The 23,430-nt window shown below is 61.5% G+C and overlaps 4 protein-coding genes and 1 long non-coding RNA gene across 8 annotated transcripts; 3 read left to right on the top strand and 2 right to left on the bottom strand.

Moving 5' to 3' along the window:
• Positions 1–885: 885 nt before the first annotated feature.
• On the bottom strand, positions 886–4,488 carry LOC111938916 (uncharacterized). Of its 3 annotated transcripts, none has more exons than XR_015279719.1 (3): positions 3,521–4,488; positions 2,116–2,300; positions 886–2,034 (listed from the first exon to the last, which is right to left on the bottom strand). It is a non-coding gene; the product is annotated as an uncharacterized LOC111938916 (long non-coding RNA). The 3 variants fall into 3 exon arrangements; XR_015279720.1 differs by having other exon boundaries at positions 2,116–2,263; positions 3,521–4,369; XR_015279721.1 differs by having other exon boundaries at positions 4,028–4,293.
• Positions 4,436–9,189, top strand: LOC111938912 (histone H2A.V). The gene is made up of 5 exons (XM_086865302.1): positions 4,436–4,730; positions 7,749–7,826; positions 8,304–8,417; positions 8,487–8,616; positions 8,864–9,189. Exons 1-5 carry the CDS (start codon positions 4,542–4,544, stop codon positions 8,923–8,925), a joined length of 573 nt encoding a protein of 190 aa, XP_086721428.1. The 5' UTR covers positions 4,436–4,541; the 3' UTR covers positions 8,926–9,189.
• Positions 9,190–10,017: 828 nt separating this feature from the next.
• Positions 10,018–15,371, top strand: MAT2A (methionine adenosyltransferase 2A). The gene is made up of 9 exons (XM_086865278.1): positions 10,018–10,481; positions 11,861–11,938; positions 12,020–12,142; positions 12,223–12,335; positions 12,410–12,553; positions 12,633–12,851; positions 13,239–13,421; positions 13,511–13,644; positions 13,989–15,371. Exons 1-9 carry the CDS (start codon positions 10,391–10,393, stop codon positions 14,089–14,091), a joined length of 1,188 nt encoding a protein of 395 aa, XP_086721404.1. The 5' UTR covers positions 10,018–10,390; the 3' UTR covers positions 14,092–15,371.
• Positions 15,372–15,809: 438 nt separating this feature from the next.
• On the bottom strand, positions 15,810–21,620 carry GGCX (gamma-glutamyl carboxylase). Of its 2 annotated transcripts, XM_086865242.1 has the most exons (15): positions 21,567–21,620; positions 21,248–21,460; positions 20,546–20,704; positions 20,188–20,353; positions 19,711–19,789; positions 19,531–19,637; positions 18,901–19,064; positions 18,395–18,654; positions 18,026–18,157; positions 17,567–17,718; positions 17,201–17,370; positions 16,827–16,957; positions 16,612–16,759; positions 16,074–16,263; positions 15,810–15,998 (listed from the first exon to the last, which is right to left on the bottom strand). In XM_086865242.1, exons 1-15 carry the CDS (start codon positions 21,577–21,579, stop codon positions 15,845–15,847), a joined length of 2,238 nt encoding a protein of 745 aa, XP_086721368.1. In that variant the 5' UTR covers positions 21,580–21,620; the 3' UTR covers positions 15,810–15,844. The 2 variants fall into 2 exon arrangements, with proteins under 2 accessions (XP_086721368.1, XP_086721369.1); XM_086865243.1 differs by lacking the exons at positions 20,188–20,353; positions 21,567–21,620 and having other exon boundaries at positions 21,248–21,468.
• A 228-nt stretch (positions 21,621–21,848) lies between these two features.
• VAMP8 (vesicle associated membrane protein 8) lies at positions 21,849–23,174 on the top strand. The gene is made up of 3 exons (XM_086865308.1): positions 21,849–21,929; positions 22,469–22,657; positions 22,969–23,174. Exons 1-3 carry the CDS (start codon positions 21,927–21,929, stop codon positions 23,110–23,112), a joined length of 336 nt encoding a protein of 111 aa, XP_086721434.1. The 5' UTR covers positions 21,849–21,926; the 3' UTR covers positions 23,113–23,174.
• The last annotated feature ends 256 nt before the right edge of the window (positions 23,175–23,430 follow it).

The raw sequence follows: 23,430 nt of genomic DNA, 5'->3' as shown, positions 1-23,430 counted from the left end.
CTCAATCACACGGGAGCAATAGTCCTTCCTCGATGGCTGATGTGTCCGTACTGTATTTTGTACCCTCAGGCAGCTCTTTCCGGTGAATTCCTGCTGTATCCACCCATCCTCCTGGTCCTGTGTTCTTTGCCACGGAGAAAAACCATAAACCACGACGGCGACAATGGATTTGGGGGGAAAAACGCTCCCACCTCCGCGGGACTCACCGGCGTCCAGCCGCGGGACCTCTCCTTTTATTTTTGAAGAGGATGAGAGATATATATATATATATATATATATATAAAAATATATATATATTCCTTTGGGTTTCTTTCTTTTGGCTGAATTGCGGTGATTTAGCCTTATTTCTACTCTGGGAGAGCGGCAGAATCACTGCTGGCCCGGCCCAGCTCTGGGAGCTGGCTAGAAATACATGGAAGAGGAAAAAAAAAAAAAAAAGGCAAAACCACCAAAATCCAGTAATAAACCCAAAAAAGCTCCCGGCGTTGGCTCAGGGAGTCTTTCCTGGCCAGAGAAGTGCTGGATCCATGGACAGAATCTCCCACAGCTCCATTTGGGTGGGAAGAGCAGAGCACGTCGGGGGAAGACAGCAGAAAAAACAGACAAAATGAGATAAAATAGGGAAAAAAGGGGATTTGAGGTGCCAGCTGAAACAAGGGGAGCGGCCATGGGGGCTGCCATGGGGGAGGGGATCTTGGGGGAGAATTTTTGGGTTGTTTTTCTCTTGGAGTCCCCCAGGAGCCGTTGGGTGTTTCCCAGGAAAGCAGGACAACGCCGGCATCTCCCCTGAACCCCCTTCCCATCTCTGTGTGTATAGACATGGCTGTGTGTACATAGCTCAGATTCGGTTGGGTTTTGGGTTGAATTCTGTAGAAAATGGGCAAATTGCTTTTTTTTTTTTTTTATTTTTAAACCACAAATAGGGAAAAAATATCCCAAATTCCTGGTACTTCCAGCTTTGCTGCCCCAGAGGGGTTGATGGAGAATGCGATGATGGCTTTACAGACAGAATATTGTAAGTCTTGTACAATGCCCCAAAACCCAGTGGAAAATACCCCAAATGGCTGGGTCTGGAGTGGGTGGTGCTTCCAGGGCAAGTTCAAACAGCTTCAATTCGTTTTGCCCTAAAAAACATGGAAGAAAATTCGGATTCTCCTGCCTGTTTCCAGGCGATTTGGGAGCGGTGTAGGATGGTTTGGGGGGCAGTGCCAGTGGCGGCTCCTCATGTTGGTGACAAAACCAACCCAACCCCTCACTGGCCTCTCATAAAAAAGCAAAAAGTGGAAAAAAATCGCAAAAAAACTGGAAAAGATAAAAAAAAGCAGCTGAGAGAGCACTGGGGGTACGCAGGGTGGTGCACCACGGAGCTCAGTAGGTGTTCCCAGTGGGAAATCCCAGCTGGCTTCATGGATGCTCCCAGATGTTCCTGCAGGGCGAGGCCACAGGTGCCATCGCCCTCCTTATCCTCGCGGAGCCGGTAGAGCCAGCGGCACTGGAGCCAAGCCACGGGGTTGGGTGTTGGCAGGAGAACCCAGATCCAGGCAGGACAGCCAGGAAGGAGCACTGCACAGCCTGCAGCCCCCGGGGTTCAGCCCCACAACAGCGGCCCCAGGGGGCTCTGGCCTCGGAGCAGCAGCTGAGAGGCAGCTGGTCCAGCACAGGTGGCTCACCAGGCCCCAGCACACGGGTCAGCCCAGCCAGGAGGCTGGGACAGCATCAGTGGGGAGAGCACTGGATCCTCCTCCAAGAGCCAGGCGCTCCCAGACTTGGATTCTCTGACAGCTGGGTCCTCCAAGAATTGTATCCAAAAGCTGGATCTTCTGAGTTGGATCCTCTGAGAGCTGGATCCTCCAAACACTGGACCCTCCTCTTTGAGCTGGGTTCTTCTCCAAGCAGCAGATCCTCCTCGGAGAACTGGATCCTCTGACAACTGGATCCTACGAATGTCGGATCCTCCTCCGAGCACCGGATCCTCCTCAGAGCAGCAGATCCCAGGAGCGCCACCTCCCTCCCCGAGCGCTCGCCATGATGTCCCTTTGCCGAAAAGAGAAAAAAAAAATAAAGTTTTATTCCTGTTATTTTTTTAATGAAAGAAAAACAAAAACTAAAGCAAACCTGCACTTTAGGCAGCCGGGGGGACCGGGGCCCCCGTGTCCCTTCCCTGCAGCCGGCGGGGCGGCTCCAGGGGCCGGAGGCAGGTCCTGGGTGTTACCACTAGCGCAGATGAGGCCGACGCGACGAACTCCTCCTGCTCCGAGCACTCCTGACGTAGCAGATTTTTGCAAATGGAGTTTTACAGTCTATATTTAAAGAATTGTATGTTTGTAACAAATAAAGTATGCGGAAAAGTGAATGAAAACGAGCCTGGGCCTGACTCGCTCCTTGGGGGTGCCGTGGGAGGCTCTGGAGGGTGGAGGTGGTGCTACCACTGTGGTGAGGGGTGGGGTGGTCACCCTGTAGCTCTACAGGGACATGCAGGATGCGAAGGTGGCGGGGGCACAAACAGGGAACGTTGGGTCCCCCATCTTGTCCTGAGGGGATCGTCTGGCTCAGAGGAGCTGGGGGTGTGAGGTACCAGTACAGTGGGGAGGGAGAAGGTTTGGCGTGGCTTAGACATGTTGTGTCACAGCTCAGGCTGGTGTGTGCACAGGAATAACGCGTGTGTGGGTGTGTGCGAAGTATGCGAGGTGTGTGTGTGTAAGGTGAGTGTAAAGAGAATATAAGGCATTTGTGCCATCACATGGCTGCCTGCTGTGGGTGTGTGTGTGTAAAGTGTGTGTAAGGCGTGTGTGCCATCACATGGCGGCTTGCCGTGTGCGGGTGTAAGGCTGGGAGGGTTTGGCGTGGCGCGTGTGCGGTGTGTGTGCCATGGCTCAGGCAGGTGCGCGCACAGGTGTGTGTGCACAGATGCGAAAGGGTTGTGTGCCACACACACGACTGCGCGGTGTGTCAGGTGTGCGTGCCATCACACGGCTGTGCCACACGTGCAGGTGTGTGTAGCGGGGCTGTGCCGCGGCCGGAGCTGCGTGCCGTGTCCCCGCGGTGCCGGGTCCCCGCGGTGCCGGGTCCCCACCGGCAGTGCCGCAGCCCCCGCCCCCCGCGCTGCGGCTCCCTGCGGGCTCGGGCTCATCTGAGGACACGCGGGTACCCGCCTGCGCATGAGCCGCCGCCGCCGCCGTCACTGCCACCGCCACCGGGGCCTGCTGCGACCCCCGAAGCCCCGGCCCAGATATTCCCGCAGCTGCTCCAGCTCCCCTCTCGGCCGGACCCGGGGGTCGGGACAGCTGGAGGGGCCCCGAGGACAGCCGGGGATGTCAGCTGGATGGAGCCCGGAGGGGCCCAGTATGGGGCAGTTGTTGGCCGGGACAGGTGCGGGATGAGGGGTCGGCGGCACCCTGAACCTCCCCGGCAGCTGCAGTTGTACGGTGCAGCTCGGCCCTGCCCAATGCAGGGAAACTGGCACGGCGGCCGGGACAGGCGGGGGAACCAGTAACAGGTGCCTCCCTCCCCCAGCTCGTACCTCCGGCTGGAGCAGGGTGGGCGTGGGGCTGGGACCCCCGAGCTCCCCCGGCAGTGCGGCGAGGACTGTGCGGTGCCCTCACCCCGCCCGCTGCTGGAGGGAAACTGAGGCCCGGCAACCGATGGCCGTGGGGACAGTGACCGCGCCGGGTGCAGCCGCGCTGAGGGGCCCGGGCTCCGGCCCCAGCCCGGGCAGGGCTGCGCTGTGTGGGGCCCACCAGCTCCGCAGCTAATGCCCCGTCAACGACCCTCGCTCGGGAATCCCCAGTTCCATTTATAAACTCAGCTTGTCACACAATCGGGTTCCATCGGACACTGAAAGGGGCTCGTCATGAGAAACTGAGTTTTCTGTAAAACGTTTGTTGGGCAAAGGGGCTTTCTTCCCCACAACAGTGCCGTGAATTTTTTGGCCACGCTTGATCCCTGCCGTCACCACTGGCAGTCCCTTCGGCCTCTCAGGGTCCGCCCCAGCCCCCGGTCCAGCCCAGGGGCTGCGGGTCCATGTTACCTCACTACCGCTGTCCTTCTCCCTCAGCCTAGGGGGCAGCGCCGGGTTATTTGTGTAGTGCCCCAAAGAAACAGGGCGGCTCAGAGGCACCGGCGGGCCTGGGTGTCCCCGGGCAGGCTCCCCTCACGCCGGGGCCTCTCTCAGCCCCGAGCAGGCCGGCCACGTCAGGAGCGAATCCCACAGCCCCGCGGAGCCCTTTAGCAGGCGCAGGGCCCTGTGAGACCCTCTGGCGGGAAGCGGGGCCCTCCGGGACCCGCCAAGCCCCCACCCCCCTCGGCTCCCTCAAACAAACACGACCCGGGGCGGCGCGATGGAATGGGCGGGAAAAAACACCCTCTTGCTATTGGGTTAACCAGCTGTCAATCACTTTGACCCCTCCTTACGCCGCGGTGCTCGTTATTACTATTCGTCGGGTGGTGACATCACCGACGCGAGCACTCCCCGCCCTCACCCCGCTGTGTGCCGTGTGCAAAAGCAACACAGCCGTTAAACGAGCCGCGGGGCGGAGCCAGTGATGGACGGGGAAAGAAGTTGCTCTCCCATTGGGCGCCGCGGGATGTTCAAATTAGTATGGGAGGCGGTGATTGGTGGCGACGCGGCGCGGCCCGCCGCCCCCGCCCGGGCGGGTCATTGTCTGGCGGCTCCTGAGGCGGGTCGGGCGCGGCGGTGGCTTTGGGGTTCGGACGGCGGCGGCGGTACCATGGTGAGGGCAGGGGCTGCAGTGGGGCTCGGGACCTGGGGGGCCGGCCAGGACAGCGCGGCCGGGCTTAGCCGGGCCCTGTGTGGCCGCCAATGGGCGCCGCTGTCAGCCCAGGCCGGGCGGGGGGAGGAGGACGGGCCCCTATCCGTGACCTTGGGTCCGGCCCGGCGCTCCCCCGGTGCCCCTTGGCCGCTGCCGCCTGGCTTCTGGGGAGGGGGTTTGTCCTGCCCTCCAAATCCGGCCCCGCCGGTGCCCTCCAGCGCTGTCAGAGCGGTGCAGTGTCGGCCGGTGTCTCGTCGGTCGCGGTGTGTTCCGGTTGCGGCACGGTTGGACCGGAGGAAGTGGCTGTCGTAGGGGAAGCGTCAATCGAGGGGCCCGAACGGGGTCTGTCAACCGCGGATACATCTCAGCTCGCCTCTCGGGGAAAGGCCCGCTCCGTGGGGGAAGAGAAGGAAGTTCATTCTCCGGTGCCCCGTTCCTGTGGCTCCATAGGGAGAATGAGGGGAGCCGGCTCTGGAGCTGTCAGCGCAGGCGGGCAGGGGGATGTGGGGTACAGGGGTTCTGTGGCCCTATGCGGAGTTCCGCAGATCTGCAGGATGCTTTGGGAGGTTCTAAGGCTCGTTGGGGGGGTTCCGTGAATTCGCAGGGTGCCTGGGGAACTCCCTGGGTCTGCGGGAGGGTTCTGTGGTTACACAGGGGATTTCTATGGGTTTTTAGGGTGAGTCGGGTGGTTCTGTGCAGCTGCAGGGGGTTCTGTCGTTCTGTAAAGGTATCCTGTGGATCCACAGGAGAGGTTCTGTGGATCTGCAGAGGGCTTGGGGGGTTTCTGTGGATCCGCAAGGGATTTCTGTGGATTTGCAGGGGACTTGGCGGGGTTCTGTAGTACCGGGTGGGAGAGGGGTGGTGGGTGTTTCAGGGGATTCTGTGGATTCTTGGGATGTTCTGTGGATCCACAGGTGGGCTCGAGGGAGTTCCGTGGGGGGCTTCTGGATTCGTGGAGGTTGTGGAGCCGGTGGTAAGGGCCCCGATCCCTCCGCGATGATGGAAACACCATTGTATTATGCAACTTCTGCTATCGCCAAGAACTTGTGCTCGGGGATGTCTGGGAATGTGCTGCAGGAGATAAGAAGTTGCTGCTTGGAAGGGTTTTATCCTGTTTGAAGCAATAAGAAAGAAAAAAGTTTGCCTGCTGTGGAGGATCCAGTGTGTCAGACCCAGGGAGGATTTAGCATGGGAATGTGCTCCCAGTGAGGGGCTTTGGTGGAGAGAAGGGATGGAGATGTCACAAGGATTGTCTGAGTCCCTGGGAGCCGCGACCCGGAGGGTGAGGAGAGAATTCCTCGGCATTGCTTCCTCTGAAGGGAGGAATCCAGAAGCCCTCGCTCCCAGCACAGAGTGAGATGATCTCCCATAGGGAGCTGGAGGCGACTGGGCTGGGTGGGGGAACTTCCCGTGTTCCCTCTGCAAACCCCGTGTTGGGTTGGTGAAAACTGGGACAAACCTCGAGATTTCCACAGCGAAACCTTTCTTGCTTTTCTTAGCCAACCCCTCCCCGTGAAGATCTATCAGGCAGGCAGCTCCAGGCTGGAAAACCTGATGGGGCAGTGGGAAAGTTCACAGCTGGCTGATAAAAGCTCTCAGTGAGAACAGCCAGTGCTTTTCCCAACACTGCCTTTTATTCCTAGAGCAAGGAAATATCCACAAATCCCCCTTGCCTCCCCCTTTCTTGCCCATAAATCTCCCTTTCCACCCCTCAAATCCTGCTTCCCCCAAAACGCCCTCCTTGAGTTCTGCAGTTTTATGGAGCGATGTTTTCTCCTGATTAAAGTAACTTTTGGTGCTTCACTTTTTCTCCAAGCCATCCCTGAAGACCCTTCCTGTCATGGTTGCAGGGATATAGAGCGGATTTGCTGGGTCCCCCATGGCCTCACTCAGTACCCTCTGTTTATTTTAATCAGCCCGGGATTAATTAATGCCCCCTTGGGATTAATTTTTTTTTTCCAGTGTTTGAACTGAACCTTGTGTTATATTCCCACCTGGCTGGGATGTGACCCAGATCTTCGTTAAGCAGCATCTTGTTTTAAGGATTAACGTGCTCCATTTGCTCTCCTGGATCCTTTCAGCTCCCTCACCATGAGCTGAAATTCCTCATTTTTAGAGGAGATGGGGATTGTGGGATCAATATATGCTATAAAAATAGGGACTGTGAATATCCAGGGTGTTTTCAGGCTCCCATCTCCCTCTGCTGTTGTTTCTTGTCTCTGTGTGGGCTGGAGAAATTGGTTTTGGGGATTGTTATCCCTGTTTTTTTTTACCTGGAGCAGATTTTGAGTTGCTGACATCTGGTGCAGCTCCCTATGCCTTCCTTCATCACCCGTGGCTCTCACCATCATTAGGAACAGCTCTCATTAATGATTAATGATGTCACGGGGTCTTCCCATATCCCTGGAATCCATGGGTTTCCTGACAGCGGATGGGAGAGCCCAGCAAACCCATGCTTGGCTCTTCCTTGTTGCTCAGCAACTCCCAAACTCTTGGCTTTGGCATTTCCACCCCTTTCAACATGATTTTCATTAAATCCACAATTTCTGGGGCTCCTGGGTGATTTCCAGGAGGGGAATTACCCTTGAATCCCACAGGATTCACATTCCCATATACAGGAACAGTGTCCTGCCTAGTGTACAGTGTCAGTATGTGGAGAAACTGAATCTGAAAACAAGCTGGGCTCATAAATGCTGGGAAAAAATGCCCAAAAATGGGATTTTGGGCTGTTTCCCCCCCATTTGGCATCTTCTGGAAAACAGTGGGATTAGTGGCAGCAGGAATAAGACACCTGGGTGAGGGAGCAGCTGCTGCACCCTGAAAACCTCCCTTGTTTATCATCCCCTTGAATTTGCGTGGTTTGAGAGGCCCTGAGTTGCCAGGGAGCTGCCAGATTATCCTGCAGCAGGTCCCTCTGGCTTAGAATTAACGAGATTGTTTGGATTCGGGGATTAATTAATGGGCCCCTTTCTCCCCCAGGCTGGAGGCAAGGCGGGCAAGGACAGCGGCAAGGCCAAGGCCAAGGCCGTGTCGCGCTCCCAGAGAGCCGGGCTGCAGGTATGGCACAGGGAATCGCCACCACATGGAATGCTGAGCAGCTGGAGGGCCCCAAACCCTCTTTTTCTGGGGTTTAAAAAACTAAGTATTTTAACTTGGAGCGATGAGGAGCCCTGGGCTTGCAGAGGGGGTTTGCTGTCAGGTGGGACAGAGAGGATGGGAGGATTAATCGGGAGAATTAGTTATATTTTCTAACTAATAATTAAAATACAGTTATTTTATGCTATACAAGATATAACTGCATTTTACTAAATTATATGATAGCAATATACAATATATATAATAAAAATATAATGTATTATTATAACATTAATATTACATATTAATTAGTAATAAATAAACTGGATGGTGATACTTAAGTCCTCTCTTTGGAGTGTTGGTCCTGGAAGCTGCAGCCCAAATCGACAGTGTAGGGTGTAAATATGCACGTTGTGGGGGGGTCTGTAGGTGTTAACGAGGTTGTTAATTGCCCCCCAGTTCCCAGTGGGCCGCATCCACAGGCACCTGAAGACTCGGACCACCAGCCACGGGCGTGTGGGAGCCACGGCGGCTGTGTACAGCGCAGCCATCCTCGAGTACCTGACTGCTGAGGTAGGAGCCTCCTCCCCAGCCCCAGCCCCTCTGCCCTTGGCATTCCCACCTCCTCCTGCTGTCCTGCAGGTGCTGGAGCTGGCCGGGAATGCTTCCAAGGATCTCAAAGTGAAGCGGATCACGCCCCGGCACCTGCAGCTGGCGATCCGCGGTGACGAGGAGCTGGATTCCCTGATCAAAGCCACCATTGCTGGTGGAGGTAGGTGGTGTTCCCGTGTTGCCATCCTTGAGTAGGAATTTCAGGAAGAAGGGGAAATGTGGGAAACCAAAGAGGAATTTGGCAGTTGGTGTAAATGCACGGGCTTGCTGCTTCCCTAGATTCACACTGAGGGGGATGCACTCGACATTCACACTGGATTTTCACAGAATGGGAAATGGAGGATTTTTTTGAGTTTCTTGGGAATTCTGCAAGTGGCTTGACAGGATTTCTCCCCTCTTCTCTGCAGGTGTCATTCCCCACATCCACAAGTCCCTGATTGGAAAGAAGGGACAACAGAAAACAGCGTAGAGGAAGCGCAGCACCGAATCCCCCCGTCGTACTGTACTTGGGCACAGGAACATCTCGGGGATACGAGGAATTTTTTTTAAGGAGTAGTTCAAAGGAAGAGCATAGAGAGGATTGACTGTAGAGGAAACATTGGGATGGGTTTAGATTCTGAGTAGGACACACTGCGGGCTGTGGGGTGGCAGCTGGGGGGGTGGGTGAGTGGCTCAGCTGCCCCTACGTTTTATACAAAAATGGAACCCATAAACCATTTTTTACAAAAATCCAGACGGTCTCCAGTGGTGGTGAGGGAAGGGGCAGGGGATTGGGCCCCCCGGTACCGATCAGAGGGGCCTGGAGCGCCCCATGGAACTGGACCCCAATGCAAAGGCACGGTGAGGGGCGGGGCCGCCCACTATGCAAATGTGGGGGAGGGGCTTGTCCCACGGCCCCGCCCCTCATGGAGGTGTCCAGCTGTCCTGTCCTGAGTGGGGTTTTTGGGTGTCTGTCCTGCCCACGGGGGTGTCCGTCTGTCCCCGCACTGGGGGCTCTGGGTGTTGGTCAGATCTGGCTGTGCGGGTGCAAGATGTCCATCTCTCCAGGCCGTCTGTCTGTGGTTCTTAGGTTCTGACAGTCCTGAGCACAGGGTCCTGCCCGAGCTCCCGCCGAGCCCTCTGTGTCGTGGTTGGATACAGGGGGGTGCTTCGAGCCGGGCCCGGCGGCGGTGGCGGGAGGAGCCGGAGCTGCTCCTGTACTGGCAACACCGGGCGCCGGTTGCATCAGGCGTCAAGTAGCCCCAACGGCCTAGGGCACCATCAGGGCCGTGCCCGGGCTCAGACCCGCCCCGCCGGGCCTCAGCGCCTGGGGTAGCCACGGGACCGGTTGCAAGGGGGGGCAGGGGACAGAGCGGGGCCGTGCCCGGGTCGGTCCCGACGGGCCCGAGGTCGCACAATGGCGACGCTGGTCTGCGCAAGATGGCGGCGGGGGGGCGGGGCCGTCCTCGCTGCCCGCGGGCTATGCAGTACGCATGCGTGCACCGTGCCGTTGTCGGGCGCATGCGTGCGCCGCCGCGCGCCTCGAGCTGCCGGGCAGCGCGGGAGTCACCATGCGGTCACTACGGGGGAGTACGGCGGCAGCATCAGTGCCCGTCCGCAGCATTGCGCCGTGCGGGGCACAGGAGATGGTCTGATGGGCGGTTTATCTCCGGTGAGTGCCCGACTGGCAGCGGAGTGCTACGGGCTGCCCCGGAGATTGAGCCCAAGCTCCGCGTTACATAACGTGCTCCCCTACCCGACTGCAGTGGTTCTGGCCGCCCGCCCCCGTGGCGCGTATTGCGATTGCCATTGGCTGGGCGCAGCGGCGGGGCGGAGCGAGGAGGCTATAACTAGAGGCGGTGCGGTAGGGGCCGCGTTCAGTCCGTCGCTGCCGTGCCTGGGTTTTGCTGGTCCTGCGCTTTTCCCTTCCGCCTATCGCCGCCCATCGCGCCACCATGAACGGGCAGCTGAACGGTTTCCACGAGGTGTTCATCGAGGAGGGCACTTTCCTCTTCACCTCCGAATCCGTGGGCGAGGGGCACCCAGGTGCGGGCCGAGCGGGGCTGGGCGGGGCGGTGATCGCGCAGGCGCAGCGGGGCGTGGGGGGAGGAGGAGGATGGTGAGGATGAAGATGAAGGAAGTGAGGATGAGGATGGAGAGAATAAGGGTGGACCGGGGGCGTGGGGGGGTGGTGACGCGGGCGGGCGCGCGCGCAGTGTGAGGCGGGCGCGCGCTCGCCGCATTGCGGGCCCGGCGCGCACGTGCTGCCCGCGTGGGGCGGGACTCGGGGGGGGCCGGTGCCGCCGTGACTCAGCCGTGACTAAGCAGCTCCCGGTGCCCCCGCATGGCACGGGACCCCCGCCGTGGGCTGCCTTCCCGCCTGCATGCCGGAGGTAAGACGGGCCCGGTGACCCCCCCCACGCCCCGGGGCCGGAGTGTTGCCCTCAGCCCACCCCACGCCCTCCAACGGTGCCGCTGATGTCGCTTGGCTGATGATGAAGTCTCGTGGGGCTACCCAGATGTGCCCTTTCGCCTTAGCTTGGGGAGGGGTTTACACTTCTCCCGGGCGGCGGTTGGAGCCCCCCCAGCTCGATACCAGTCGGTGCCGGTCTCTCCCGGTCTTTGTCGCCGGTTTGGGGCGCATGACCGTTAATCTGCTGAGGCCGCTGCCGACGCCCAGCACCCGCTGCCTGGGCACACCCAGTATCTCTGAACCCTCTCGGCTCCGGCCACTATGGCACTCGCTTTTGGGGCACATCCAGCACCTCCCGAGTTCCCATCAGCTCTGGATCCCCATTGGGCCCCACAGCTCTGCTCCTTCTGGCTCAAGCATGCACAATCCAATGGCACAACCTGCGGCTGCGCTGGGGCTCCCCCGTGCTGCCCAAGGGAGGAGGCTCTGAGGTCCATTTCCTTACTCTTTCCCACCAAAAAGCATCCGGGGGATCTTCCTCCCCTCACCCCAGCTGGGCGCTGTCTCCTCCTCGCCCAGATCCTGCCTGGAAGGTCGCTTGCAAGGACACCCGCAGTCCCGGGGACACGGGTGGCCCTTGGGACACTCCAGCCACCTTCCACACACACAAAACACTCTGGGAGCAGGAGGGAGCTGGGTGTCCGGTGAGCTGCAGCAGCTTTAGCTGAAGGCAGAGTTGCTGGAAGCTGGCATGCTGCGGATTTGGGAAGCTGGGATACAGATCTGATCCCCTCAGTGGTGCCACAGGGCTCAGCCTTAGTTGGAGCTGGAGCTTAATTGGGACATGCCTGGAATTCCAGTCTGGGGACAAGGCAATGGCTGTGTGCACCCTGGGGGGGCTCCTGGATTATGGGGGCTACAAATCCCTGTTCTGGAGGCTCCGGAAGGAAGGGCTGTGCCATGTTGAGCTGTCCCGTGCCACCGTGACGCCTCCTGCTCTCCATGTCCCCAGATAAAATCTGTGACCAGATCAGTGATGCTGTCCTGGATGCCCACCTCAAGCAGGACCCCGATGCCAAGGTGGCCTGTGGTGAGTAAGGGCACCAGGGGACAGGCAGCAGGTGGGAGACATGGAGGTGACACCGTGCTGACGTCACTCATATCCCTGCAGAGACGGTTGCCAAAACTGGGATGATCCTGCTGGCGGGGGAGATCACCTCCCGGGCCAACGTAGACTACCAGAAGGTGGTCCGGGACACCATCCGGCACATCGGCTACGACGACTCCTCCAAAGGTGTGTCCTGGGCTGCCTCCGTCTCAGTGACAGCAGCAGAGGTGGCACAGGGCTCACCAGAGCCCCGTTTGTCCCCCCAGGTTTTGACTACAAGACATGCAACGTGCTGGTGGCCCTGGAGCAGCAGTCCCCGGACATTGCCCAGGGTGTGCACCTGGACCGCAGTGAGGAGGACATTGGTGCCGGTGACCAGGTGAGACCCAGGGCCGTGGGGTTGCTGTGGTGTGGCCAGGGGCTGGGTGTGACCTCGTTGTCCCTGTGCTGCAGGGGCTGATGTTCGGCTACGCCACGGATGAGACGGAGGAGTGCATGCCCCTCACCATCGTCCTGGCGCACAAGCTCAATGCCAAGCTGGCCGAGCTGCGCCGCAGCGGAGCCTTGCCTTGGCTGCGCCCTGACTCCAAGACACAGGTGAGGTGCTGGTGGGTCCACAAAGCCCTCGGGAGCCCCCTTTTCCCCTGCCTGGCCTCTGACTGGTGTCCCCTGGCAGGTGACAGTGCAGTACATGCAGGACCGCGGGGCAGTGATCCCGATCCGGGTGCACACCATCGTGATCTCGGTGCAGCACGATGAGGACGTGTGTCTGGATGAGATGCGGGATGCGCTCAAGGAGAAGGTCATCAAGGCTGTGGTGCCCCCCAAGTACCTGGATGATGACACCATCTATCACCTGCAGCCCAGCGGCCGCTTCGTCATCGGCGGGCCCCAGGTGCAGCTGGGGGCACTGTTGGGGGCAGCATTGTGGTGGCAGCGGTGACACCGTGACGGTGACATTTGTCATGGCACGATGGTGGTGTTGGCAGTGACACCATAACGGTGGCAGTGATGTCACGGTGATGGCAGCAGGGATGGTTCAGTGCTGAGGGCTGGTGACATCATGGTGACAGTGCTGACGTGGTGGTGATGACACCGGTAGTGGCACAGTTGGGGCAGTTGGAATGGTTTGATTGTGGTGAGAATGGCACAGAGGTGGCAGAGGTGGTGTGGCTGTGGTGGCCACGATAACGTGTGGTGGCGGTGAGGGCGTGGTGATGGCTTGGTGATGATGACACTGGTGACAATGTGGACAGGGTTGAGATGCTGCTGTCCCCAACAGGGTGACGCAGGGCTGACAGGCCGCAAGATCATCGTGGACACGTACGGGGGCTGGGGCGCGCACGGCGGCGGCGCCTTCTCGGGCAAGGACTACACCAAGGTGGATCGCTCGGCCGCCTACGCCGCACGCTGGGTCGCCAAGTCCCTGGTGAAGGCTGGGCTGTGCCGCAGGGTGCTGGTCCAGGTGGGTGCTTCTCTGGGTCACGGCTGGTCCCACTGGGTGCTGGGACACCCCTCCCCAGGCCTCACCCACAGCCCTGCCTTCCCCTGCAGGTCTCCTACGCCATCGGGGTCTCGCACCCCTTGTCCATCTCCATCTTCCACTATGGCACCTCCCAGAAGAGCGAGCGGGAGCTGTTGGAGATTGTCAAGAAGAACTTTGATCTGCGGCCTGGGGTCATCGTCAGGTAACGGGCAGGGGGGTCTGTGCCGGGGGGTGGGGGTGGGCGGGGGTCCCTCCCGGAGCAGCTGGGGACCGCCTGGCGCCTGGACCCGGCGCGGAGCCGCTCGGCCGGACAGAGAAGGCGCGCCTGGGGCGCGGACGGGGTAAGTATCCGCCGGAGCCGAGCGCTTGGAGCTTCCCCAGCACCGGGAGCGTGCTGGTGTTTGGGGGAGCAGCTGGGGAAGCTCCAACCGCCCCGCGGGGTGGGGAGGAGGCAGAGGCGCCACTGTGGAACCCCCGGCCAGGCAGGGAAGGGGCGAAGGCAGGACCCCGGGGCCACCTGACTGAGTTGGGAATTGTGTATTCCAGGGATCTGGATCTGAAGAAGCCCCTCTATCAGAGGACCGCAGCCTATGGCCACTTTGGTAGGGACAGTTTCCCTTGGGAAGTGCCCAAAAAACTAAAATACTGAGGAAAAAGCATTGTTAGGGCTTTTCCCCCCACTCCTGCGGGCGTAGGTTACAGAGAAGCCCGTGGGCTCTGGGGGAAAGAGCTCCTGGTCCCTGCACCCCCCCCGGCTCCCTGGCCCCACCATTGTCTCTCACCATCGTTTTGGTTGTGTGGGGACCACGTGCCTCTCCTGGAGCCCCCCCATCTCTCCCCAAGTTCCTCTGGATGCTTATTAACAAATCTGTCTTTACTCCAAGCTATGAAACGGAGAAAAAGGCCCAAGTGCCCTCTCTCCTATGCCCCCACTGTCGCAAGGGCCGCCCCGTTTTGGGTCCCAGCAGTCCTGCTGTGGGGGCCATACCCCGTTTTATCACTCCCCATTACCCCATGACCCCAAATTCCACTACATCAGTTTGGCTCCCACTGTCCCTGCCGTCCTGCTGCAGGGGTTGGGGGGACACACAAACCCCTCACTCTGGCTCCCTGTGTGTCCCCCCCACAATCCTCATTCCACTGGGAGGATACTCATTCTGGCTCCCCCAGTCCCACTGGTGGGGAAGACACTTCCCATTCCACCTCCCCATCCCCTGGGACCTCGCTGGTGCTTGGTTTGGTTCTTAACCCTCATTTTTAGCCTCTTTTTGTTCCAATAATGCACATTTTGGGGGGGGACACGCTAAAACAGACCCCCAACCCCCCCCCCTGAGGGTTCGGTACCAGAGGAAAACATTTTACATTTTTTTTTTTGTTGTTTTTTGGGTTTTAATCCAAAAGCTGAAGTGACTCCCCAACTGCACAATCCCTCCACTCCCCCAACTTTGTCCGGATTTTGGGGGGAAAGGGGGGGCATTTGGCGCTTGATACTTGAAGGTTTGGTGTATTTATTGTGCGCCGAGGCGGGGGCGTGAGTACAGAGAAGTCCCCGCACTCAGCCGGCAGCTCCTGATCCCTGAAAGCCCCCCCTTCCCCTCCCCCCGCCCTCCCCCCAGCCCCAGCAGTTTGGGGTGAAACGGGGGGGGATTGGGTTTGTTGGAGTGCCGGAGGTGCCCCGGGCGTGGCGCTGGTGGCTGGTGTGGTACAGAGAAGCCGGCTTGTTTACTGCCCGCCCAGGCTCCGGTCCCCAGAGTGCCTTGGGGAGAGGCAGGGGGGGCTTTCTCCTCCCCTTGAGGATTTATTTTCTTTTTTTTTTCTTTTTTTTTTTTCTTTTACTATTTTCGGGAGGTTTCGTCCAAATGTTTTAATCCACTGAATCCAAAAATGAATTCAAAAAGAAAAGAATCTCAATAAAAGCGATGAGTTAGATGGAGCCCCTGGAGTGTGTGGGGGAAAGGGCTGTAGGGGGCAGCTGAAGGAATTTGGAAACTGCCACCAGGAGATGGAGAAATTGGGGTACAAGGAAAGTGTGACACGGGAGATTGGGGTACTGGGGAAACTGAGGCACGAGGTTCTGGGATGGGGGGAACTGTGCAAGGCAGGAATGAGTGTTGTGGGAAGTTGGGGTTTGGGGAAATAAGGAATGGAGAAACAGGTAATGGGGAATTGGGGTTTTGGGGGAAAGTGACATGGAGGGGAAATGGGAACGGGGGAGACTGGGGTGGATGAACCAGGAGAGGAATGTGGGTGGGGAGCTGAGGGGAAGGGGGTGGAGGGAGATGGGTTCAGTGGGTGCGGAATGCACAGGGGAGAGGGGACTGGTGTCGGGGAGAACCTGGGGCACGGGGAAACCAAGGCACAGAAGAATTTGTGGCTTAAAAACCAGCATTTATTTCGGGTGTTCAGAGCTCGGGGCCCCTCTGGGCCCCCCCATCGGTCTCGGGCCGAGCTTCCTCCTCCCCGCGCCAGCTGGCAAAGGCCACCTCCTGCGCCAGGCGCTCCGGGGACGGGCGGCCCAGCGCCAGGTTCCGCAGCGCGATCAGCGTCATCAGGGCACTGTGGGGACAGCGGTGGGCAACAGGGGCATGGGGACGGCAGGGGACGAGGGGACACGGGGGCTTTGGGACTCACCTGCGGCGGAAGAGGAAGAACTTCTTGCGGAGGAAGCGCCGGAGGCGCTGGGCCAGGCTGGACTCCTGCTCCCGCCGCTGCTCGCGCTGCTCCCGCCGCAGGAACAGCGACACCACCGGGTCCAGTGGGACCCCCGCGGGTGGGGGCTCCCCCAGGATGGGGCGCAGCTCGGGGGGCAGTGGGGACTGCTCTGGGGGAGTGATGGAGGTTTTGGGGTCCCTGTGATCTCCCCAGCTCAAAGCCAGGGATTCTGGGGGTCCCCATGATCCCCCCCGGTCTAGTGATGGGGATGTTGCTGTGATCTCCCCACCCGAGTGACGGGGTTGGGTGTCCCTGTCATCCTCCCATCCTGTTGCTCTCCAGAGAATGAGGTGACTGGAATTTGGGGCTCCTGCTGTCCCCCACCCCAGCGACAGCACCTGGGCTCACCAGGGACTGAGGTGATGGGGACTTTGGGGTCCCAGGAAGCAAGGTGTCAATGATTTTGAGATTCCCAGGGGTGGGGTGTCAGGGGTTCTGGGGTTCCCCCTGCCCTCACCAGTGCCATTGCGCACACGCTCGCGCAGCTCCCGCAGCCGCGTCAGGTTCTGCTCCAGCTCCAGCGCCGTGGTGTTCACGTACAGGTACATGTAGCACGAGGGCTCCGGGGACACCGTGTGCACCTTGTGGTACTGCCCCGCTGGCAGCTGGGGGAGAAGGAGTGTTGGCACCCCCAGGTACCCCCAAGCCCCCTGGGGACCCCCCGAGGCTCACCTGCATCCCCTCACCCTCCTGCAGTGAGTGGTTCTGCTGCTGCTCCAGCAGCTCCACCACCACCTTCCCCCGCAGCACCCGCAGGCTCGTGTTCCCCAGGTCTTCGCTCACAAAGTTCTCCAGGTGCAGGCCTGGAACACAGCTGGCTCTGTCCCCCCACCCCAAACCCCCAGAACCCCCCTGTGCCCTGTACCACGTCCCTCCAAGCCCTCAGGTACCCTCCATGTCCTCTACTCCCTCCCACTGACTGCAGGGACCTGCTTGTGCACCCCAAAACCCCCACTCAGCCTCGGGATTCTCCCACCTGTACCCAGCCCTTGATCCCCTGGGACCCTTCATTCCCTCTCCATGCCCTGTAGCCCCCAGGACCCCACCAGGGAAGTCTGCAATGAACACGGCGTCCGTGTGTCCGTCCAGCTGCGCCTCCAGCTCCTGCAGCCGCTGGCGCCACGGAGAGAGATCCACGAGCAGCGGGAGCAGCCACGGCGTGGGGGTCCACGGGGACCACGGGGCACGGACCAGGTCCACCCGGGGGTCCACAAGCCTGAGGGGACAAGGTGTCATGACCCCACAGCACCCCCAAATTCTGTGCCTGTCCCCAAACCGCTGCTGGCAGTGCCTGGGGGACTGTGTGTTCCCCCCAAACCTGTGTCCCCCCGAGCCCAGCTGAAAGCTCCAGCTCCAGCAGCACCCAGGGCTGTGGGCCCACAGCTCCCACCCCCCCCGTCCCCCTGTCCCACCTCTGCTGGAAGCGCTCGTTGATGGACACCCAGACATCGAAGTAGATCTGGGGCTGGCTGATGTTGTAGCGCGGCAGGAGCTGGCTCAGGCAGGCCGAGTACTGCTTGAGCATGTCCGCGTGGTCCCGCCAGCGCCGGCTCTGCGTGAACGCCTGCAGGGAGCTGAGGTGAGGCACGGGGACAGCAGCGTGGGGAAACCGAGGCAATGTGGGATGGGGAAACGTGAGGGGAAATGGAGGCACAGGGGGAAAATGAGGGATGAAGGAAACTGAGGCCCATGGGGGAAGTCCCCGTATTTGGGGTTGGTCACAAGGGGGAAACTCGGGCATGGTGAGAAAATGAGGGACTGGGAAAACTGAGGCCTGGCTCAAAACACCGAATTTATCTAAACTGATCAGACCCCCATCCCTCTGCAGCCCTGGCTCACCCCAATCTCAGGTGCTCCCAGGGCTCACTCACCCCTGGTTTCAGGTAGCCCACCTCCCCAGTGAGCCCATCCCTGTAGGTGATTTTGACGTGCTGGTGGAAGCGGGAGTGGACCATCATGTCCCAGGAGTAGCCATAGAGCCCGTTGGTCCAGTTGTTGTAACCCTTGGGAGACAAAGCACAGTCGTGTCCCCACTCCAGGGGACGAGGAGGGGACAGGGACCCCCACACCTACCATCAGCCCCCTTTTACCATCCTAAATGCCCACCTCACACACCAAATTGCCCCCTATGTGCCCCCAAATGCCCTCCACATCCCCCAATCCTCTCCCTGTGTCTCCCAAACTCCTTCTTCCTCTTAGATCTGTCCCCAAACCATCCCCCCAGTCCCTCCTGTGCCCACCTGGGTGATGAAGTGGGAGTAAGGCAGGAAGAGCTGCTCCAGCACGTAGAGGATGGTGAAGGCTGCGGCCAAGTGCTGGCGAGGCCGAAGGCTGCCCCGCACTCCCCGGCCCCCGTAGTGGCAGTCGGGGCTGGGCTGGGGGGGCTTCGTGCTGGGGAGCCACCCCTGCAGCCGGGGTGGGCAGCGGGCCACGAGCCCCCGTGGCCACTCAGGCCGGCAGAAGAGCCCGTTGGTGGCCAGCATGGTGTAGGAGAACATGCCTGGGGGGAGGACACTTAGAGACCCCCCCTGCACCTGGGTGTGGGGGGGTGCCCCTGTCCGGGACAAGCGGGGGGGTCCCTACACAGGGCCAAGATGTTTTTGGGGTGTCTGCGCGCCCCTGTTCAGGACTGGGAGGGTTTTGGCCATGGAGGGTGGGAGCCTGGCCTGGTTGGGGGTCTTTGGGGGAACCCAGGGGTCCCGTGTCCAGGTTTGAGATGCTCTGGGGGTGCCATGTCCCCCCTCACCGATGCTGAAGAGCTGGGAGTTCATGCAGTGGAAGTAGGTGACAAAGACGAGGGCGAGGGGCCGCGTGGCGTCGAAGAAGAGCAGGAAGCCAGCAGAGAGGTCGAGCACCAGCCCCCCTCCGTGCACCACCAGCCGGCTGGTCAGCTCCTCAGACATCACCAGCCTGGCCACAGAGCCTTCCTCAGCATCGGCCTCACCCCAGCACTGTCCTCAGCCTCACCCTGTCCCCTCCACATTCTTCATCCTCAACACAAACCCATCCCCCTGTTCCCTTCCTCATCCCAGCCCCATCCTAACCCCAGTCCATCAGCCCCACTCCTTCCCCATCATCCTCCTTCCCCAACCCCATCAAACCTCCTTCATCTCATCCTCACTGCACAACCCTCCCCAGCCCGGCTCTGCCTTCATCCTCATCCCCTCCCTACATCCCCCTCACCCTCCTCACTGTGCCCCATTCCTGCCACCCCATCATCACCCCCTCCCCAACCTCACCCTGGTCCCATCAATCCCACTGCACCCTCACCAACCCCCTTCTTCACCCTCCTCATCCTCATTCCAAAGCACCCCTCATCCCATCCCCACCACTGCGCCGTCCTCCTCCTCACCCACGCTCTCACCCCTCCCCTCACCTGAAGGGTGCAAAGAGCCAGTGCCGGGCGAGGGTCCCCATGGAGAACCCCCCGACCCAGTCAGCGTCCAGCTTCTTCAGCCCCGCGATGAAGTACACGATGAACACCTGGGGGGGGCAGGGTCAGGGGGTCCTGGGGGGTCCTCCGGGGTCCCGGGGGTCCCGGGGCAGGGACACCCACCTGGGCACGCAGCAGGGCGTAGTTCCACAGCGGCACGTGGGCATTCCGCTTCTGGGGACGGAAGAGCCCGTCCACGGACCTGCGGGGACACAGGGGGGACAAGGCCACTGTCACCACTGCCAGAGCCACGTGTCACCGCACAACGGGAACACAATGGGGGCAGAGTGCCAGGGGTGACACCGGCTGGGCACACAGTGCCACAGGGATGCACCCGGGGACACAGCACCACGGAGACCCCAGGACCTGTGCCACTCCACAGGGACCCAGTGTCATGGGGACCGTGGGGTCTGGGCCAGCCCACTGGCATCACAAGAGACCCCAAAACCTCTGTCACCCCTTGGGAACCCCAGCCCCACGTCACCACCTTGCTGCCTTGCAGTGCCCCAGAGTCTGGGCTGCCCAGTGCCCCCCCATGTTCTCCTGTGTCCCGCAGGATCCCTGAGCTTCGGGGGTCCCTGCAGCCCCCCAGGTGCCCACCCGTAGCGGTCAGCACCCATCAGTGCCAGCTGGAAGCCCAGAAGCCCGTAGAGGTAGGAGTGGTTGTTCCAGGAGGTTTTGTCCAGCAGCAGCAGGTACCAGTACGGGCACAGGAACGCGATGCAGCTCAGCCGGTAGCAGCAGCCCAGCATGATGCCCAACGCTCCTGTGGGCACAGAGCCCCTGGTGTACCCCTGTCCCCTCCTGGTGCCTCTCCCCAGCCTCCCTCAGCCCCCCTTCCAGTCCCAGTGTCCATCCCAGTCCCCACCATGGTTCCTGCCCGTATCCCACCTCCATTTCTGCCCCAGTGCCATCCCCTGCCTGTCCCGTTCCTCCCTGGCACCGTCCCAGTCCGTACCCAGGAACATGATGGTGTAGAGCATGTACATCCAGTCCAGGGGCAGGGGCTGCAGGAAGGGCAGCAGCGGGAAGCGACACACGTCCAGCCCGTCCAGGTACCGCTGGTCCAGGTGCCCCAGGCCCCGCTCCTGCGGCACATCCAGGGCCATCAGCAGTCCTGGGGGGATGAGGGGGGGACCCAGCGTCCATGGCTCAGTGGCTGTGTCCCCGTCTGGCCTCAGGGAGCCCCGGCTGTCCGGGCAGGCACTGACCCCTCCACACAGCCAGGCCATTGCCCAATCTTTGCTGCTGTGCTGACGTGGCACGGCTGGACATTGCCAGGGCTCCCCGGACCTCAATTCCTCTCCCTGAGCCCCTGGATTCCCTGAGCCCCTGCAGGCGCAGCTTCCCTGTCCCCACGGAGCCCCTCCATCCCTCCCAGGCCCCTCCATCCCTCCCGGAGCCTCTCGGGACCCCCGGTCCCCACTGCCCCGTTCCCCGTTTCCCCTCTGCCCACCCCGAGCCCTCCATCTCCTTCCCCCCGGGGTCCTCCTGGATCCCCCCATCCCGGGGGTTCCCCGCGCCCTCAGAGCCCTCCTAGCTCCCCCAGTTCCCCTCCGTCCCCCCGGTGTCCCCCCGTGCCCGGTCTCCCTGTCCCCTCGAAGCCCTTGGGGCTCTCCCGGTCCCACCCGGGACCCCCCGGTGCTCCGTCCCCGCTGACCGAAGGCTGCACGGAAAGCTCCGAGCGCAGCGGGGTCCTGCGGCCGGTGCAGCAGGCGGACGAAGCGGTGCCATCGCGTCAGGTCCCGGAGCTCGAACCCCAGCAGCCGCCGCGCCAGCCCGGGGCCGGTACCAGAGGACTTGGGGGACCCGGTGGGGTTCGGGGGAGGCCCCGCCGCCTCCCCCCTCTCCGGCCGCCTCCGCCGCGCCGGGCCTGCCGGGGGTTACAAGTCAGGGGTACAGGTCCGGGGTCACGGGGGTCCCCGAGGGTCCCCGAGGGTCCCCGGGGTCCCGCGCCCCCCGCCCGCCACGCTCCGTACCCGCCGCCGCCATCGCCCCGGCCCCGCCCCCGCACGTGACGGCCGCGGCAGCCAATCGGCGCTCGAGGGGGGCGTGGCAATGAGCCACACCCAAATAAACCCCGCCCTCATTAATCAGACCCCGCCCCCCGAGACCCCGCCCCCTTCCAGCGCCCCCAGACCCCCCCATCCCCCCATCCCCCCCCGCCACCCCCGGCTCTCCACGACCCCCGACCCTGCCCTGACCCAGGCCCCGCCGCGACCCCGGCCCGCCCCCGGCCCGCCTCCCGCCCCGCGCTGCCACCGCTCCCGGAAGCCCCGGGCGGGCGGGGCGGGTTCGGGGCCGCCGCGGGAGCGGAGCCGAGCGGGGCCGGACGGACCATGGTGGGGCCGGGGCACCGAGGGGCACGGGGGGAGCAGCGGGGGATGGGGCGGGGGTCCCTGCGGGGGCGCCGGGCCGTGCAGGGGTTTGGGGTGTGCGTGGGGAGGCGGCCGTGGTGACCCCGGCTGTCTGTGGGGTGCCAAGGGGGTGCTCATAGGGGTGAGCCATGCCCCGGGGGAGCTTTGGGGGTCCCTTTGAGGTTTCTGGGGTTCATACGGGTGTTTGGGGTATGTGTGGGGTGCCATTGGGTGCACATTTGGTGCTCGGGGTGGACGTGAGGTGTCTTGTGGGTACTACCGGGGCACCTTTGGGGTACCTGTAGGGTGTATGTGGGGTGTGGGGAGTGCTCAGGGGGTGTATATGGGGCGCCCATGGGGTGCTGGGGTGCTCATGGGGGGCTTGGTGGGCACCTTTGGGGTGTCTGTAGGGTGCTGAGGGTACATTGAGAGTGCCCCAGGGCATACATGGGGTGTCTGTAGGGTGCTGTGGGGTGTTTGTGGGGTGCTGGAGGCGCCCCCCTGACCCCTGCCCCGTGCTGCAGGCGGGGGTCCCAGGGGGGGTCCCGGAGGATGTCGCGACAGATGCCACCTCGGGCGACGGGCGCGTGCGGGCGCTGCAGCGGGAGGTGCAGGGGGTCACCACCATCATGACACAGAACGTGGAGCGGATCCTGGCCCGGGGGGAGAACCTGGAGCAGCTGCACAGCAAGAGCCAGGACCTAGAGGCCACGGTGAGGGGGGGCAGCAGGCTCGTGAGGGGGTCCCCAGGGTGGTCCCAAAGCCCACAAGGTTGTGCAGGGCTCCTGAGGTGGCTCTAGGTCCCCAGGGTGGGGGCTGCAACCCCAGGTCAAGAAGCACAAGATTCCCAAGGGAGAATGGGGTCCCTAAGGGGACTGCAGGGTGCCCAGTGGGATGGATGGGACCCTTGGGTGTCCCTGAGAGGTCTGCGAGGGTCCCCAGGGTGGGCAGGGTTGTGTCCAGGGTGGCCATTGGGGTCCCCAGGGTGTCAGGGTCCCCGTGTCACTGAGTGCTGTCCCTGCAGTCAGAGCACTTCCGCACGACGTCCCAGAAGATGGCCCGGCGCTACTGGTGGAAGAACGTGAAGCTGCTCATCATCCTCGGCCTCGTGGGCGTCATTGTCCTCATCCTCATCATCCTCCTGGCCACTGGCACCATCCCCACCTAGAGCCACTGTCCCCACGGGGACATGGCCACCCCAGGGCCCAAATACAGGGGAAGAACCAGCAAGATGTGTGTGTGTGTGTGGTGGGGACATGGTGGGGACACAGACAGACATGGTGGGGACACGGACAGACATGGTGGGGACACAGATGGACATGGTGGGGACACGGACAGACATGGTGGGGACACAGATGGACATGGTGGGGACACGGACAGACATGGTGGGGACACAGATGGACATGGTGGGGACACGGACAGACATAGTGAGATGGGCATGGGGACATGGGGGACAGGCATAGGGACACAGGAATATGCATGGGGA

The sequence above is a fragment of the Cyanistes caeruleus genome, chromosome 29 (assembly GCF_971803275.1).
Source record: "Cyanistes caeruleus chromosome 29, bCyaCae1.hap1.1, whole genome shotgun sequence".
Classification (NCBI taxonomy): domain Eukaryota; kingdom Metazoa; phylum Chordata; class Aves; order Passeriformes; family Paridae; genus Cyanistes; species Cyanistes caeruleus.
The sequence above is the reverse complement of the archived record's forward strand: the minus strand, read 5'-3'. Positions and strand labels throughout refer to the sequence as shown.